The sequence below is a fragment of the Colias croceus genome, chromosome Z (assembly GCF_905220415.1).
Source record: "Colias croceus chromosome Z, ilColCroc2.1".
NCBI lineage: Eukaryota > Metazoa > Arthropoda > Insecta > Lepidoptera > Pieridae > Colias > Colias croceus.
The window spans coordinates 12,767,266-12,786,430 of NC_059568.1; the positions used below are offsets into that span (position 1 = coordinate 12,767,266).

A 19,165-nucleotide genomic window follows, 5' to 3' on the forward strand; every position below is an offset into this window, starting at 1 on the left:
CTTACTTTTAAAATACGTTTTCTACTTAACAATACAAATAATGAAATGTAAATGCAAATATATGGACATAATAAATGGATGTAGTTTGGGCTAACAATTGTAAGTTTATGTTTAATCACATTTTTCTAATATTTAAATAATGCCAGTCAGTGGCCAGGTATGCAGTTAATATATTATGTGCTAGTGGTCTGTTAAAACATATGCATTATTTTATGGTGATATTTATTCACAAGTAACTAATCAATGCATTCTATTCTAGATATCAGATTTCGATTTTTAGAGTAACATCTCTGTTATTTAAAAATATAAAAGGTTTATTGATACAATACTGAAGTGACGTCAGTTTTTTAAATCAGTTTATTATGTTTATGACAGGTTTATTAGTAAAATAAAATCTTAAAATAACTTGTGTCGGTCATTATTATTATAATTTATATGTAATAGTAATTTGAAAAAGTTAAGCAAAAATGTGCAGTTCTAACAAAACGAATACGAAATAACATATTATTCTATAACTATAGTCCTTTTCAGCTATGATGATTCCTGTGACACTTCATCGTGTTCCGAATTACGTATTTTATGTTTAAAACGCCAAAATGATTTTAGTGCATAATATTTTTATTTTATGGCGGCATTATTACCAAAAATATAAAAATGAGACATCTTAAGCTTATAAATCAAAAACAGTATTGTTTAGTTTAATATAATGAAAAATAAAATAAAATAACACAAAAATATAATACCTATGCAACTCGTGTACATGAAATGGATCGTTGAAAAATCATAGAGTTGGAAAATCATATAATCGGCGCCCATCTTATGATCGTTTGTCAATCGAGTCATTCATCTGTAGGAGTGCGTCAGCCTTGTATACAAGTTGCATTTTTATATTGATACTTTCCGTGGTATTCTGCTATTGTTACTAATTGTTATTGTTGACTTTTTGTTGCTGTTGTTTGCTAAGTTTCCTTAGTTAATTGATGGCGAAATGCCGAAAAAACAAATTTTGGTACATTATTCAAATCGATTTCATTTCCATATAAAATATTATCGATTATCGAAAACAATTGATATGATTTCAGTACAGACATCTCTTCACGTGTCAAAAATCGATGTGTCACAGAAATCATCTTAGGTGGAAAGGACTATAGTGTTGTTATATTTAATAGTTTATGTTGTTGAATTTTATTGAACTGTCAAATGTTGCCTATAAAATGACTCTATGGTTACTGGTCAGAAACTCAGAAAACTTGATAGTATGATCCATACTATATTTTTTAATATTATAAATGCGTAACTCTGTCTGTCAGTCTGTTACTCAGTCACGCCTAACTACTGAACCAATTTGCATGAAATTTGGTATAGAGATATTTTAATAACTGAGAAAGGACATAGGCTACTTTTTACCCCGGGAAAGAGGATAGGTTTTATCCTGGAAATCCCACGGGAATGGGAAGTATGCGGGTTTTCTTTGACTACGCATTCGAAGCTGCGGGTGGAAAGCCAGTAGTTAATATTCAATTAAGCAAAGCATTCTTTAAGCTTTTCTTTGGTATATGTGTTAGGGCAAACGCCAGGTGTGAAAAACATTTTCAAACTTTAATGTTTGAATAAAGAATTTCTTTAGTAATCTAAAATGAAAGGTCATTATTTTTCTGACATGGTCAGATATTTATTTTAATGTTTATTGTTTCTTCTCATCATTCTAGGATTGACTGGGTCAAAACTGAAACAGAATAATTTACTTTCAATGTTTGACTGAAATAAATGAAATCATCTTTATTTGGTTTTGAAAGTCATTTTCTTTCCTTTCCTTTCATTTGAAAGTCATTTTCTTTGATGTCCTAGGTAGGTATTAACTATTTTGTGTTTCATCAAATTAATCCCTCAGTCTATAATAATCTGTAATTGTTTTTAGATTAAACCATTTTGGCTGATGAAACAATAAAAAAGCAGCAAAGTAAAGAAAATCCACACTTGCAAGGATTATGAGCTGCTCCAATATAAAAAGGAATAAAACAAGCTTTGACAAACATCATAATTAGAATGATTTTAAAAAAAGCCAATGAAGACTAATAATTGATTTTAATTTCAATAAAATTATATAATTTATATTAATATAGATATTTATTAATTTTTCAATATAAAAATATTAGATATATATGTGCAACCCACCCTTTATCAGTACAGCATTTAGCATCTACATATTTGTATTTTCAATTTGAATATAGGTAGATAATCATTCTTCTTTTTTTTTATTACACCTTCATTAGTACCTCAATAAATAAGAAAAAATTTACATACTGTGCCAAGCACATGTGTCAACTTATTTGACAAGATTCAATGATACCAAATAGTCACCTCACTCCATGATGTGACGGTATATCCACGACATTACCTTAAAATGTTACTTGCAATGCGCCTAAAGAAATTTCAGTTTACTAAACATTTCAATTTCAGCCACAACTTAGATTTTAATTGCTAACTTAGTGTTTGTAGGACCAATGTACAATAACTCAACTTTAAAAAAAGTAAACACAAAAACAAACAAAAAATACATAAATAATATTAATAAGTATAATATATTAATTACTAAAAAAGGTGTATATATATTATTTAATATCTGTGATAATAATAACTGAATGAACTAAAACTGAACTAAAAACAGTTTCTGTTATATACCAGCACTAGCTGCTCCACGCGGTTTAACCCCGTGCCACCACTCCTGATGGTCGCAGCGTGATGATATATAGCCTATAACCTTCCTTGATAAATAGGCTATCTAACACCGAAAGAATTTTTCAAATTGAATCGGTAGTTCCCGAGATTAGCGCATTCAAACAAACAAACTCTTCAGCTTTATAATATTAGTATAGATTTAAAATAATTTCTTACTATTTCGATAATAATTAGGTGTTTTTCAAATATACACAGATACTTCAAATATACCATTGAGCCCCAAGCGGCCCGATCGGTCCCAGACACAATATATTTTCTATTGTGTCTGTGGTTCCAGGGTTCTGAGTTACTACTTGTGAAAATGATCATTATTATACTTAGAATATTATAGAACTGAACATATGTTTACAAGACAGAGTATTTAATCAATAATTAATTTGGTAATTGTTCTAACATCTTAACCATTAGAGAAGTCCATTAGAACTGCTATAGATATAATATTATTAAAGTAGTATGTTAATTTTTTTTAATTTACAGATATATGCTAAACACGGTCCTACAAATGTTATTGCTTGAAATACATGTGACACATACCTAGGTAGATAATGCAATAAGTTTTCTTACCATGGGCAGTTCCATATAGGTCGTAGGTAACTGTTTACGCATTATATTTTGCAAATTTTCCGGTAATGGATTGGTTTATACAAAAAGATGTAACCATACGATTAGGTAATGTATACGAAGCGATAAGTAAAAGGGAAACTTACTCGATATTTCTCGCACCAAATATTTAACACCAATTCACAAACGTCATTATAGCTTATTGCTTATGCAGTCTTTTCCACTAAACACTTTGATTACTATACCATTCTTCTAATAAAGTCACTTTAGCACCTCAAACACTCGCGCATCGATACTTCAGTCAAGCATGGGGAAGGTCTTCGATTTCATCAACAAAAGAGACCTTCCAATGAGTGACTTCAATCTTCGATATACCTATATCCACCTAGATTTATTTGTATAGTAAATAAAATTGTAGCGAAACAAAGTTGAAGAGAAATCATTTACTTTTAACAAATAAATATTGGGGTTATCGAAATCATTTCAAATGCAGACTTATAAATAACAAGTGTTTCAAATTATTTAGGTATTTTAAACACACAAAACTAAAACAATAGATATGTATGTAGGTATATATCGAAACAGAAATGTCACAATTCACAATTCACATCATATTGCTAATAATATAGAAATAATTAGTCTATGGCAGTATGGCATTAAACCAAGCATTATACCAAAGAAAATCTCTTTTGGACGGACATCGAGTGTTATAAATGATTTTTAGGACATAAATATCAAGTGTGATATCAAGTATGATAAGATTTCAATACTTATTAGTTATTACATAATAACAAGTATAAAATCATTATATTAAGAAATCCAACTAATTACATACTATTTTTTTTTTTTTTGTTTAAGTATTTAAATTTTATACGAATTGTACAAAAAACGTGAAGACCTCAGCTGAAGACCATAATACGCAAGATTTAAACTAAAGGCTTAGATTTAGATCATTTACTTAGTTGCCTATCTAAGAATAAAAGTGATATTATTATAATTTACGTTATAGTACAATTTCTGGCTGAACCTATTACGTACATTCACCGTACATACTTGACCGTACGACAGTACAAAAGATGGATTATCATCTTTATCGTAATTATAACAGAATACCACCAATGCAAACTTAGCACCCCATCTTTTGTTTTCTCCCCAGAATTTTGAGTAAAAAATGACCTTAATCGATAGGTCTCCGTTAGGTCCTTTAAGGTCCCACAATTTTTTCGTTAGGTCCCCTGTAGTTTTTATAAATATTTTTTTTTTTAATTTTGGGTATAAAAAAATTACACTTTAGCACCTCATCCATAGCAAAATTGGCGAATTTTATCAAAATCGTATTCTTTACCGTTAGGTCCGTATAGGTCTATCATTGAATTTGTTAAATTATTTATTTTATTAAAAATATAAGATAATTAAAACCTGTGCATATCGATAATCGTCGATGTATCGTTTAGCGATATGATCAAGACAAATAATCGAGTCATGTTTACTCGAGTGTGAGTGAGTGTGAGTCGATGTGGCCTCACGAGACTATCTTTATGAACAAAGCGATAAAGTTGAATTTAAAACGCGATATTGAACCGCACGAGACTGTCATGGAAAGAAATACAAATTTAATCTTTATGACTTTAGTGATAAAGTTGAATTTAAAAACTCATCGCTTAAAAGGTCGTAAATTTTTACGACTTTCTTAGTGACGGACTACTTCTAGCTATCGTTGTCGATAAAAAAATATTTTTATAAGTATAATTTGAAATGAGATGAGAAATGATCTTTATTATATTAAAATTTTACACAACTGCACAAAAAGGAGTATAATGTTTATTTTGTAAGTATATATTTATTAAAATTTTCGCTCCTTACTTTTAACTGGCAGAACATTTTAATGGTACGGAACCCTTCGTGCGTGAGTCCGACTCGCATTTAGCCGTATTTTTGTAACCAATGTTTAATTTTGTAACCTTTCTATTTATGTGATTTGTTTATATGTATATATTAATATTGCGTATGTTTCAGATTATATATTTATGTCATTTCGTTCAGACTGTCATAAACTTTTAGTACTATGTACTCTTGATAATGTTCTTAGAGACCTTGTACTAGATCTGTGTTAGAGACATATTTATTTTATTGAAATGTGCTGTGATGAATGAATACATATTCAAATACAAATAAAATGGCTTTTTATTGTTTTTTCGTATGCATATAATAATGATGAAAACGTTACAAATGACCTGTGTAGTAGTTTTTATGAATAAAATATTAATTTTATTTCTAATTTCAACAAAATCATTATTTTTGTGATATCGTTAATTATGGTTGCATCCTTTTCGAGCGATTGTATTATTAGGTACGTATATGTACGGAGATTTTTCTGTGTGTTGCAATCAAGAAGCTTATATCTAATACACTGGAGATTGCACTATGACCATTGACTTGTCACAAGAAAATATAACCTTGAATGACGTCAGTGTTGTTTTTTGTCTCTTTCTGTGGGTGACCACACTGGTTTGTATATTCAGGATTTTTCGAAATAGAAAAAACTAAAAATCATGGTCTATAAATAATAACGACATATATTTTTAACAGTATTAATTATATTATAATATTACTGGCCATACTTTATAGGTATATACAATTTTAATTGGTATAGAATGATAGTTTTAAATAACTCTTGGCTACAAAGCCTGGATATGAACCGATATATAGCATTAACATCCTTTGTAATTAGAGGAAAGTTGTGTTTTGCATCAGATGCTGTTTACCAAATTGTAAGCTACTCAGATCTTCTTCTTAAACGCGTTGCTTCGACGGGTCAATTTCAAGCCAAAATCATCAAAGAAAAACTGTTTATAATAAACGCCTGGGTTCTGGGTCGTAATCCTCAGTAATTTTACCCTTGATGGGCACATATATTTCTTTTTATTTTACTTTTTGGAAAGCTGAAATACCTTAAACAAAAAATATGAGGTAAGTTAAAAAAGTATAAATTTCAATGTAAAAACGAACAATCTTATAACTACATGTGAGTGCAATACCGATGTCGAGTGTTGTTTCATTACTAGTAAAAATCTTGAAAATGGTGTTCTAAATTTCATCATAATATTGTTATTACAATATATTCTCTTCACTATCCATAAAAACTCGTCATCATGGTTACCTTACTTGTTAATTTTGTTTATTGAAAACTTGTTGAAAAATGATAAAGTATTAGGAAAATAACAAATTTAACATGACTGCTTTCTAAAATGATGCAAAATTTTACAATTTTTGCCATTGAAATGATTCTAAACAGGTAAATGCAGGAGTATTGAGGAATATTGTAAATAACGTAAATATACACTTGCCTGTGAAATTCTATGCCAGAATTTGGTGTCCAAACACTTCTGCAATTTTTCACAATGCAATACATTATTTATATTCGGAAAATATTTATTAAATACGCAACAATATTAACTTAAATATTCGAAGCGACGCAATTTTTTTGACACTTATGCCATATTGTCAAAGTGAGAGTTGCTACAATTTTATTATGGTAAGTACCCATAATCAGGGAGTATCGCTTTTTAATAATTGGTCCAGATACTTATTTTATTTAGCATAAATAATAATTGTCTCATCCAACAATGCTTCTGAATGACGTTGTTGGCAATTTATCAACAAACTCATGTACAAAAACTAACCTTTTGCACAGAATATTACGGCATACATAGTAGCCTTGGGAAAACTTCGTATTAACAGTGGCAATACCAAGTTAGGTGTGAAAGTGATAAAACACAACAATTTTCTTGTTACACGTCAAATGTTCATACCGAAATCTCCAGTGTATTAGATATAAGCTTCTTGGTTGCAATGTGTGCAAAAATATGCTAGTGTGTCAATTTTGTAATAGTTTGAGTTTGTAAAGCCACAAATTATTTCTGTAAAGTGTGATTGTGTTTCATAGTGTGAGTTACCCTCCCCGCACCAAAATAGGCAGAAAATTTAGTTAGAACATTTGCCAGCGTACTCCATCCATTACTTAATGATCTAAGGTTGAAAAGTAGGTTTTTAATAAATAAGCACTCTCAGAACAATTGATTTATTTAATAAATGAAACGATACTTATTTAAATTTCGCGCTGTTTATATATGATGTGCGCATGCCTTAATGCTCTAAGGCGCATGCGCAGGTTTTTCAAATTATTATATAATTTTAATAAAATAAATAATTTAACAAATTAAATGATGGACCTATACGGACCTAACGATAAAAACTACAATTTTGATAAAATTCGCCAATTTAGAGCTATGGATAAGGTGCTAAAGTGTAATTTTTTTATACCCAAAATAAAAATAAAAAAATATATTTATAAAAAAACTAAAGGGGACCTAACGAAAAAATTGTGGGACCTTAAAGGACCTAATGGAGACCTATCGATTAAGGTCATTTTTGACCCAAAATTCTATGGATGGGGTGCTAAAGTGTAATTTTTTTATATCCAAAATTTAAAAAATTATTAAAAAAAAACTAAAAGGGACCTAACGAAAAAATTGTGGGACCTTAAAGGACCTAACGGAGACCTATCCATCAAGGTCATTTTCAACCCAAAATTCCAATGATGGGGTGCTAAGTCGGCGTTGGTCAGAATACCAAGAATTTATATCAGTACAACGTAGAATATTTAGTGAGTTTTATTAAAGAATATTTATTTTGAAACTGCTGATCAATAAAAATAAAATTTATAAATTTCTTTGTAGCTTTGTAATATCCAGGTAATAACAAGCAACTTGTGTAGTGTGTACCGACCATTAGACCATAGGAAACAGACTTTTGTTCAACGCCGATCTTTATACATAGACTATAGATACACCGGACACTCATAAATAAAAATTAAAAACATTGAAACCTAGTTGACAACAAAAAGTTGCTTTTTTGGCGAATAAAAATGAATTAGAACGTATCCGAAATAATACTACACATTAAAGTGTGTAGTCTTTTAAATTATCGCTCAATTCCAAAAAAATGTGTAACACAATATTGACCATTCGGCACTAAAATTAATGGTATAGACGCAGTAGTTTATTATGGATGCTTCGGCATCCGTAAAAGCAGATGCCGAATATAACAAATTGTTTAGTGTTTATGTAAAAATCCAAAATCCATTTGTTGCAACAAGCAAACATAGGAGCTCCGTGGTTAAATATACAAGGCTTTCAGAATTAGACTTGAAACCCAAGGGTAAGGAAACATTCTTTTATTTTATTTTTTACTGTTCTAAAATCATGTTTATTGTAAATGAATATTGATATCATGAATGCTAAAATATGCCACATTGGTAGGAATTTCAACTCGGACATGTATATGTTTTTTTAAATGCTTTATTGTGTTATTATGGAAGGAACTTGGTGCTTGTTTTATTATTTTGAACTTGAATTGAGATACTCAAATAATTTTGAAGAGAAATAAATTAGCAAAAAAGTTAGTTTGACCTAGCATTTAAATAATTATAATATCATTAATGACCTAATTATTATGAAATTGGACACCTTATGCTGTATTGGAGGTTATCTATAAAACAATGATACCATGCATCTCAAATCCTCAGGTTTAAACTTTTATGTGCACCTGTTTTTATAAGTTCTATGAGCTAATATAAATAAATTTAAGCTATTTTTTTGTAAATTACTGAGACAACAACTTTACATTCTTCATACTATTTACATTCAAGTTATTAACATCATAAAATCATCATCATCATCGAAACTTACAAACATGAACTAATACCTGTGGCAGTGTTTCATTATTGTTTTATAGGTGTACTAGGTTTCCGCCCGCGGCTTCGCCCGCGCAGTCAAAGAAAAGCCCGCATAGTTCCCGTTCCCGTGGGATTTCCGGGATTGCGTCATTTTGCCGGGATAAAAAGTAGCCTATGTCCTTTCTTGGGTATCAAAATATCTCCATACCAAATTTCATGAAAATTGGTTCAGTAGTTTAGGCGTGATTGAGTAACAGACAGACAGACAGAGTTACTTTCGCATTTATAATATTATATAGTATGGAATAGTATGGATTAGCAGAATACGTTGCAACCTTTGTAAAGCTGATACTGAACCCTGTATTCCAACAAGCATACCATATCATAGCTAACTGTCTGTACAAGTACCAATGAATAAAAAATCATGTTGGCTCTGTTACTATTATAATATTGTCAATATGGACTTAAACATAAAACACCATAAATATATTTAACAACTTGCTTACCGCTTTGAAGGCTGAATAAAACCTTCCTCTTGAATCTCTTAAAAAAATAGCATCAAAATCTGTTGCATAGTTTTAAAGATTTAAGCATACAAGGGACACAGGGACAGCGAAAGCGACCTTGTTATACTAGATAGATAGATAGATAGATAACACGTTTATTCATAGAACACAAGAAAATATACATAATACAAACACAAAACATAAAATCAATTAACAGACACAAAACACACAGTAGTATATAAAAAGAAACGGATACATTCAATGTGCACAGTGTTCTACGAACAGGCCTTGGCTCAGCATAAATGTCAGGGTTGAAAAACCCCGACGCTGATATTCTGCCAATGCCTCTAGAGGGCAGAAAAATAAATAAACTTAAATAAATAAACAATTATAAATAATGTTAAATATAAAGGTACTATATAGTTATAAAATAGATAACAAAAAAAAAAACAGTTACATAGACTATGGTACTTTCTTCCTATTCCTATACTATTGTTTAACCTACATACTATATATGTTTATGCATTTTCATCATTGAAACAAGAAAAACTAATTTTTGCCTCTTAGAGGAACTAACACACATTCCAAAACTGAAATGAAATGGAGTACTGAACTATAGATGTAATATGAATGATCTATTATATACTGAGACTGTAACCTCCTTTTTTTTGATTGATTGAATTCTTAAACACTAAACAATTAAAACAATACACTTAAAACCTAAAATTACATTAAACAAAAATGAAAATTATATATTAATACATAACTATTATATATACAATTAAACAAAACAGAAAAATAAAAAAAAAAAACAGCCCCTGAAAAAGTCTTGGCACTTAGCACAATATCATAGTTCAAAAAACCATAGCTGATATTCTGCTAGAACCCATACCAAAAAAAAATTTTTAGTGATAGTGAGAAATAACAATATTTAGATATATAATAAAAATAAAGTAAGTTTTAATAATTGATATGCAACCTGGTAGGCAACAACCATAACAGATTATGGTCTATGGGCGATTAGCGATGCAACCTGCTTACCATCAGGCAGTGCGACTTCTCTCTCTCGTCTCTCTCAGTGCGTTTGTCTCCTTAAAACGTAAAAATGAATAAATAATAATAGTAGTTACATAAAATAATGATTGGATAGTATAGAAATAAAATGTCATCTTTTAAATATGAAATCTTTCAACATTTGCAATGATTGATCATTGAAATGACCTTAGTTCAATGTTAGGGTGTAGTCTCTATTCTTAAACATACAATACATACTGATTGTATCATGTACTTGTTTTTGTTCATTTGATTTTCTATTTTCATGCACAAGTTATGGTTATCAAGATACAAAAGTGAGTATGGAAAATTTTGTGTTATTCAATATTGGCTTGGGCTGATTTTATGTTATAAAAAAAGGGAAATCATTGTGTGACTCCTTAATTTTTATTTTATTCCGATCAGATTTGTTTATAATATGACCTTCTGTTACATTTTACATGCTACATTGTAATATTTACAAAATATGTGTTCTATATTCATCCCACATTACACAACATCCTCAGTCATCTCAACTTGAATGTCCTATAAGGAACTATTCACAAAATCACAAGCCATTCATTCTTTTTCTTTCCTCTTTTTTAATACTTTTTCATTTCACAGGGCCATGGACTGAAAACAAATACTCATTGGAACCAAGATTGCGCCGTATCATCGCGATCGAGGAGCCAAATGTAGAAACTACTAGATCTCTTAAATCCAATGTTGCACTCTCTCCAAAGATGTCCACCACAGGGTATTCTAAGAGGAAAATTGTAACCATTGAAGAAGATGAGGAGAAAAGCCTCCATCCAAAATTTTGTATGTACATACATTGAGTATTATTATGTCAATTCAATATTTTAATTGTGGCAGTACTCCGTTGCTACAATTTTGCCAATGTCCTGTAGTGAACGGGTCGGTTCACATCCAAAAAGTTTAGATTAGCTCAAACAAATTCAAATCAAGCGCAGATGATAACTACAACAAACAGAAAACAAGCAAAATATTAAGTTAAACCAAATTAATATATTGATTAGTATTTTAAACTATTGTGAAATGCTTGTTGCAATTGTATTATACTGTGTGTTATAATAATGATAATGATTCTACTTTATATTGTAAGAAGCCAAGAACTTATTTATGTAAGGGAATATATAGGCAATAGCCAATTGAACATTGTATTTAATATGAATAAACTGACTTATAAACAAACATTTACAAATTCTATTGTGTAATTTCTTACAACTAATTTATTCGGCTCATTCAGTGACCCTGTTGGGTTTGAGTTTTGTTGAGAAGTTTGAGCCTTGTCAAGGAGAGTTTATGACCTGAATAATATTATTAATAACTCAGGCCCTGGAATCACAGACAGAATAGAAAATCTATTGTGTCGTGGACTGATGGGGCCGCTTGGGGCTCAATGGGTTAATGGTATTTTGTATTATAAAAATTGATGTGAATTTTATTTTTTTTACAGCACGTGATGTGAAAACCTCTTACTCCAAGATGATCAACCGAGCAGTAGAAACTGGTATGAAAGATCAGAAATTAACACATAGAACCACATCAAGGTTATCAAATGCAACTAAATGTAAGTAACTTGGCGATCTCTAAATCTTAATATATATAAATCTCGTGTCACAATGTTTGTCTTCAATGGACTCCTAAACCACATAACCGATTATAATAAAATTCGCACACCATGTGCAGTTCGATCCAACTTGAGAGATAGGATTAAGTTTAAATTTCAAATCTTTTTAGAGAAAGCAGGCGAAGCCGCGGGCGGTAAGCTAGTTATATTATAAAATATAAATATTTTATAATTTAAAAATTAAATAAAAAAAATATATTAACCCAAAATTGCATAAAAAAATATATTAAGTAAATGAATTAAAGTAATTTATTCATTCTTATTTCCAGACTCCCCAGACACAAAGCAAAACACTAAAACAAATTCCTTAGGCGCTAGAAAGGAAATGAGTGTTCCTAACTTTAGAAGTAAGCAGACTAAAGAAAACGACCCATATTTGAAAGGTAAAGGTATGTTATCTTCAATCTTTATTTAAACAATAAATAATAGTATAAAAAAGTAATTTTTTTTGACATAATCTAAATTGTTACAGAATCACACCGATACGTTAGGAACACAAATGCAACGTCGAAAATTAATCAAAGCAAGAGAGTTAACGCAACTGATAGCGAAAGAGCAATCCAAACTGTAAAAAATAAATTAAAAGAAGAAACAAAAGAAGTAATTAAAAGGGTTGCGCCCAATGACAAGTATTCAAAAACATCACAAGAACAGAACCGAGTAAAAAGTTTAATGGTGAAAGAAATAAGTGAACGAAAAAAGCCAATAACTGTAATACATGTACCACTTGAAGAAGATTTAACAAAGCAAGATTTGATAAACCAATTGTTAGCTGATGAGTACATTGAAAAGGTTTATGAAAAAAATGTAGCAGATTGTATAAAAGAACTTGACAAAATTAATACTTTCAAAGATGTCAATGTAGGTACGGAACCTATTAAAACTCTAGACCAGATTACAGAAACTGTCTGTGATTATACACAAAACAGTCACTCTATTAGTGAGGAAATTAGAGATAAAACAACATTTGATAGTCTTGAAATACCAAATGTTACATTAATAAAAGATAAGGAACCCAAAGAAAATATAGTCAATTTCAATAGTCAATCAATACCTAATCTCAAAGCTCCCGCATTTACTGTTACACCGGATGTAAAAGAAAAAATCCAAAATGAACAATGCTTCCGAAAAAGTACTTCCTACATTATAAGCACCGCAACACTGACATACACTACCAAACAAAAAATAAACTTCCATGTTGTTGAAAACGAAATTGATATGAATTTACCTGCATGCCCCGTTTCCTACCCAATTAATGTTATATCAGTTTATAAAAAAGAAATGAAAGATAAACAAGCGCGTGAGAATACACCTAACAGGCAGGAAGAAAGAGACGCTAATAAGCAGCAGAGAAGTGATACACAACGCCTACGAAATAAGTCGCATGTATGCCCCAAGACCTATGATCGCCACCAATTAATGAAACCATCAGATATAATTAGCTCAATAAAAGCTCAGAATAGTTTAGTACCCAATGACTACATTAATGAACAGTTTCAACGCGAATTAAACTTTATTGACTCGTTTCTCGAGTCTCTGCAATATTTAGAAAATTGTTCCTTAACCGAAAATACAATAACCCAGAGTAGTGTTGACGACCTAGTAAATAATACATATGATTTGAAGAAATTGGAGTACGATTCGTTTTTCTCCAAGTTTGATAGTAGCCAGAATGTTGATGATCGCGAAACAATGGCTTCAAAGAGTCTTTGTCTGGTAAGTGTTTAATTTTTAAATGTAAACAATTTGGTAAGATGCACTTGTGGGAATTGATTCATTTATTAAAGATGTGACCAAAGAATTCTCACCAATAATATTTATTTTCAATTATTTCAGCTCAATTTACTCATACGCGATGAGCAAAGAAGAGCGAAGAACCTCTTGTTTGTACTGAAGATGCGAGAGGACGCCCTTAAAGACTTTACGAAATCTCAAATTCTTTGGCTCGAAAATAGAAAAAAGCAGGATAATACCGATATTTCAACATTAAAGAAGAAACAAAGAGGCGCTCTGTTGAAGCTACAACACGAATGTGGTGAAATGCAACGTATGCGTAAAGCTTTACTGACTTTATCGGAAAAAAGGAAGGTAGCTCTCATGAAAACTAAGAGAAATATCGAGTTGAAGTTCAAGAACCCTGTTGATGTAGAACAAATTATACTAGAGAAAAGAAAATTAAAGCGCAGCACATCCACTGACAGAAATACGGCGCCACTGAAGTGTTTCGATTTGTCGAGCAGTGGATGTGAAGAAAGCACTACATCCCGGCCAAAATCTCTTACGCCAGTGTGTATACTTAAACCGGCCATAGAAAGTTCTGGAAGTGCAGAAAAATGCATACAAACGGGTGACAGCATATTAGCTCCTACCACAGTCAACCAATCCACAAGCACCGCCGATGAAAACTTTGTTGTAGTTGACGGTGGCTATTTAAATATTCTATTTCAGAATTTGACTCTTCCCGAAATTTTTAGCAGTGGAAAACAATATGAAGTAAATGAAGAGGCTCTTAAAAATATAGTTGCAACCACAAATAGTCAACATGTTAATATAAAAGAGGGAGATGTTATCAAAAAGTTTATGGATCAGGTCAAGAGTCAAGATGCAGATAGATCGAGCAGTCCTTCGACCGCTCGCAGCTTAGTGGAGGAGTTGGATCTGTACTATAAAGGTTTATCGGAGAAGGAGAAGTCTCCGATATCGTCTCCCGAGGTTGGCGTTATTACGTGTGAAGTGAAGGATGTCGGTGTGCAAATGTGTGACGAATCTAATTGGCAAGAGGAAGCTTCTAAGAGTGTGATTGAAGAGGTGTCAGTGAATAAGTCTAGTCTAGAATCTGTGGAGGTAGCTTGTGTGTGTGAACCTTTGTCGACAACAGCAGAAACGCAGTGTGTGAAAGGTAGAGACGAGCCCAGCGGCAGTGTGGCTGGACCACTGCCTGTTCCTGCTGGAGCGGCTGCGGTGGTAGAGTCTACGCCACCGGACCAGGTGACATGGAACCAACAGAAACTGTCATCATCATCTACTTCACCAGGTATGTAAAAGTATTTTATTCATTGCCACTCTTATTTTGTCTCATTTTATAAACTTTCAAATCAGCTATAAGTTGCAATTATTCTAGTTCAACTACAATTACATGCAACGGAAAGGTCCATAAATTTTATGTCTAGTACGTTTTGCACAAGATTTGATGTAACTTCATTTTTTTTAATCAATACAGTTTCTAATCTGCATTATTTGTCCTTCTATTATTCAATTATTTAGAATGTATTCTTGTACTTGTACATCTATAGTTTAGTGGTACAGAGAGCAGAAAGGCTCTCTAGTTAGTAGACACAATTCTAGTTGCATATGACCTCTAAAACAAAAAAAAATCAGTATAAAAAGCATTTCACCCTTCACATGTATAGCATTATGAATAGAAATAGAATGCCTTTTTGCAGGGGAAGGGAGTAGTATCGGCAGTCCGGTGCTATACCCGAGCGTGTCGTCGCTCGTGTCGCCCGCGCAGAGCGAGGCTGAGGAGCTTCGCAGGCAGCAGCTGGCTATTGAGCGGGAGGTATGATAATAGGGTATTTTGGAATATAATATAATTTTTTGGCAATGATTGATGAGACTTCTTTATTGAAAGTTTTCCCTTTTTGTAATTATCCTAACCTGTGTGGAAATAAACATAATTAATGAAAATCATTAAAATCCATTCAGCCGTTCTGAAGTTAGTGGTGTACATTTTAAATGTATTGTTTTATCAGTAATATGTTCTACATGAATAAGCATTCTGTCTGATATTTGCCTAGTAGCGCTAAGGTTGAACAGTTTCAAATTGTCTATACAATTTTATAATTTTCATATTATAGGAATTATTTACAAATTTTAAGAAAAACTGATATAATGAACTAAATTAGTACAGTAGGTCTACCATGAGTTTACGCACACGATACTCGCTAGCGATTGTAGTAAGCAGTTTGTATGAAATTTCGTACAGCGCCCCTAGTGTGCCGTAGCAGAACTAAAAAGCCTACCATGAGGTGCATTATAGTATACTATAGTAGATAACGTATAGTAAACTATACTACACTCGCTGTAGTAACCATACAATTTTTGCACCATGAGTTCTAATTTTGACATATGTCATTCACGGAAAATAATCTCGTGAACTATTCACGTTTACTGTTGTAGTTACGTCAGACGATTTAACTATGTCAACTCATGGTAGGGGTACAGGTAAGCAGAGCGTTATAGAGTTAACAAAAGTAAAATACAAATGTAAATAATAAATTGATTTTTAACCAATATAATTTGTCTGTTTGCTCAACAAATCAGAGACTTTTAACGCTATTTGATTTAATATTTTTCATATTTATTCAGATAAAGGCGTTAGAGCAGCAACAATGTCAGCTGCTAGTGGTCCGCGAAATACCGGACAAGCCGCCGCCTCCATACACGCCACCTTCAGAAACAAGAGCTCCCAGACCGCGAAAATTCTGCGTAGACTCCACTATTGAAGAGAGAATCCACAAGTACATCACAAAGTCGATCCCTCCAGAGTTGGAGGACGCAGATTCCTTTGATGCATTCCTAAAGGACTATTGCCAAGAATCTCTGAGCAGACAGAAGAAGGAACGAGGGGACAAGTTTTGGGACAACTGCCACGATCTGCCGCCAAAGCCCCAACTTGACGCGGGGAAGTTAGCCATCAAGACTAGTGCGGATTTGAAGGAAGTGCTTACTGGAGTGACTCCAACTATTGTTTCGGGTGAGTTACGTTTATTGTATTCTAGCTTTGCCCCCACGACATCGAGCGCTTTGTCCAAATTTAATAAATTATGTATTAAAAATATTTCTCGAGAAAATAGTAACATAATTTAATCGGTCAGGCATCCGCCCCGGAATGGCGTGAAAGGATGCGGGTTCGAGTCCCGCCTCGTGATCGAAAGTTTTCTATTCTTTATATAAACATAAACATAATTTAAGTAATTTTTGGCATAATTTTAACGATCTAACCATACGAAGGAACAGACAGACAGTGGAATGTTACTTTAATTGTATAGTATGTAGGGATTTTTAAAGCAATTATGCACTTCCAAATTGACCAATATTTTATTTATCATAGCAATAGCAAATTAGGTTTATTTTGTTCATGAAAACAAGTACAGTTTTTTTTTTTTGAGTATCTTTCCAATTAGAAAACTATAGAAATTTTAATATTATGTAACTTGCAAACAGTTTACTGTTAATGTGTGCATCATAGTAAAATAAACATCATTCGAAAAACATTTTTTCTTTTTTATTACATCTATTACTTTCTTTTCTGATATTGCATTGAAATGGTTGCTATTATTACAGTATTTTGTTTGCTCATAATATTATACGTAATGAATTTATAGATTTTATTCACGCTCTTAAGTAATTAATGTACAAAAACTAATAATTTACGTTTATATATTGTGTTGTGTTACATACATTCCTGATTATGAGTGAATTAGCTTTTTTGTTTCGTAAACTAATTGTATTAAAAATTATTTTGGATTGTTTTTAATATGTATCCGTAATCCGGTCTCTCATGAACCTTTGTCCCGGTTTTTGCGAAATGTATAAGTCCTTAGGCTGTAACTAAACAGCTTTACATGCACTTAACTCAATAACTGGTCATATATATTCCTTTCCTTTAACAATACATATTTTAAAATTTCTAATTGTTATGTCAAGAATTTTAATACTTTCACCTATATATTTGTATGTAAAACTACTTCTTTTATACTGGGTTTTTGACCCACTTTGAATGGACACACTTAATTGAAAACGCTTATTGAGAATTGGTGACAACACAATATCTTCATGAGTTCATCTTATACTACTGTGATTTTAGGGTTCCGTACTGAAACGGTAAATTGTATGTCATAAACCGTGATAGCTAGAAAGCTGAAATTTTCACAAATGATGTATTTTCGTTGCCGCTAGAACAACAAATACTAAAAATTAAAAAATATATTATATATTAGGGGGGTTCCCATAGTACGCGCATTCGTGCGCGAGATCGACTCGCACTTGGACGGTTTTTTAGTTTTTAAACTTGTTATTTACTTAATTATAAAAATGTACTCGTTCGTAAACAGGTGTTGGCGCGAGACGGTCAGACCACATCGACGACATTCTGTTCGCCGAGTGGCGGCGCTGCGAGCCCGAGTGGACCTCGCTGCACACCGACGAAGTCATCGTCAAGAACCAACTCTTCGAGAGCATCTTCCAGAAAATCCTCACCGAAACCATAGACGAATACAAGAAAACAGTCCTCGCCAACAAAAACCCCCTACAAGTCAATGTCACACTCTAAGCGTGCAATATAATGTTATAGCTCTAGCGTAATTCTTCAGTTAAATGTAATCCACGTTATATTCCACGTTGAATGTTCGTTGTTCTAGTAGAAATGTGTATTCAAACGTCGAACAATTGTTTGTTAAATTATTTATTTTAGCGATAATATTGGAGAATATCACATAGTGCTTACAATTTATACTCGCTAAATCTATAAATATAAGCATGGTAATATTGTATTACAGTAATAGTTGCATGTTGCTAAAATATTATATAATGTTTTTAGTGTAATTGATATCGCTTTTGATGTAAAGTCATTATTATATTGATGAAATTGTGTATGTTGATACGTTATGTATAAATTTTGTTTTGTTAAAACTCGTTCTCTTGTTCAATATTACAGTATATTGTGATTATAGATTTTCTTGTGGGCATTTATATAGTTATACCACGTTGTTATACATATTTTGTTTTCTTATATACTATATCTACTTACAAAAGCGAAGACATGTAAGTATTGAAACTAATTACAAACAATTTTTAAACAATAGTAACGAGACTAGTAAAAGCCTACAATTATCTACAATAAATTATTTTTCCGAACTTATAAAATACTTCCTA

The 19,165-nt window shown here is 31.7% G+C and overlaps 2 protein-coding genes across 7 annotated transcripts in view; one reads left to right on the forward strand and one right to left on the reverse strand.

Moving 5' to 3' along the window:
- Window positions 1–3,924, reverse strand: part of LOC123704923 (ubiquitin carboxyl-terminal hydrolase 35) — a 44,553-nt gene extending 40,629 nt beyond the window's left edge. Inside the window, exons 1-2 of one of the 2 annotated variants that reach the window (XM_045653422.1) lie at window positions 3,842–3,920; window positions 3,447–3,685 (exon numbers count right to left, since the gene is read on the reverse strand). The gene's annotated coding sequence lies outside the window, so the exon portion shown is untranslated. Of the gene's footprint in view, window positions 1–3,446 lie in introns of both variants that reach the window. The other variant, XM_045653421.1, reaches the window with a different exon arrangement.
- Window positions 3,337–18,783, forward strand: LOC123704922. 5 transcript variants are annotated; one of them, XM_045653419.1, is made up of 9 exons: window positions 3,337–3,408; window positions 11,200–11,397; window positions 12,056–12,169; window positions 12,499–12,618; window positions 12,702–13,945; window positions 14,066–15,263; window positions 15,658–15,788; window positions 16,598–16,985; window positions 18,346–18,783. In XM_045653419.1, exons 1-9 carry the CDS (start codon window positions 3,369–3,371, stop codon window positions 18,561–18,563), a joined length of 3,651 nt encoding a protein of 1,216 aa, XP_045509375.1. In that variant the 5' UTR covers window positions 3,337–3,368; the 3' UTR covers window positions 18,564–18,783. The 5 variants fall into 5 exon arrangements, with proteins under 5 accessions (XP_045509375.1, XP_045509371.1, XP_045509374.1 ...); XM_045653415.1 differs by lacking the exon at window positions 3,337–3,408 and adding an exon at window positions 8,153–8,520; XM_045653418.1 differs by lacking the exon at window positions 3,337–3,408 and adding an exon at window positions 8,153–8,520 and having other exon boundaries at window positions 15,673–15,788.
- Window positions 18,784–19,165: the final 382 nt, after the last annotated feature.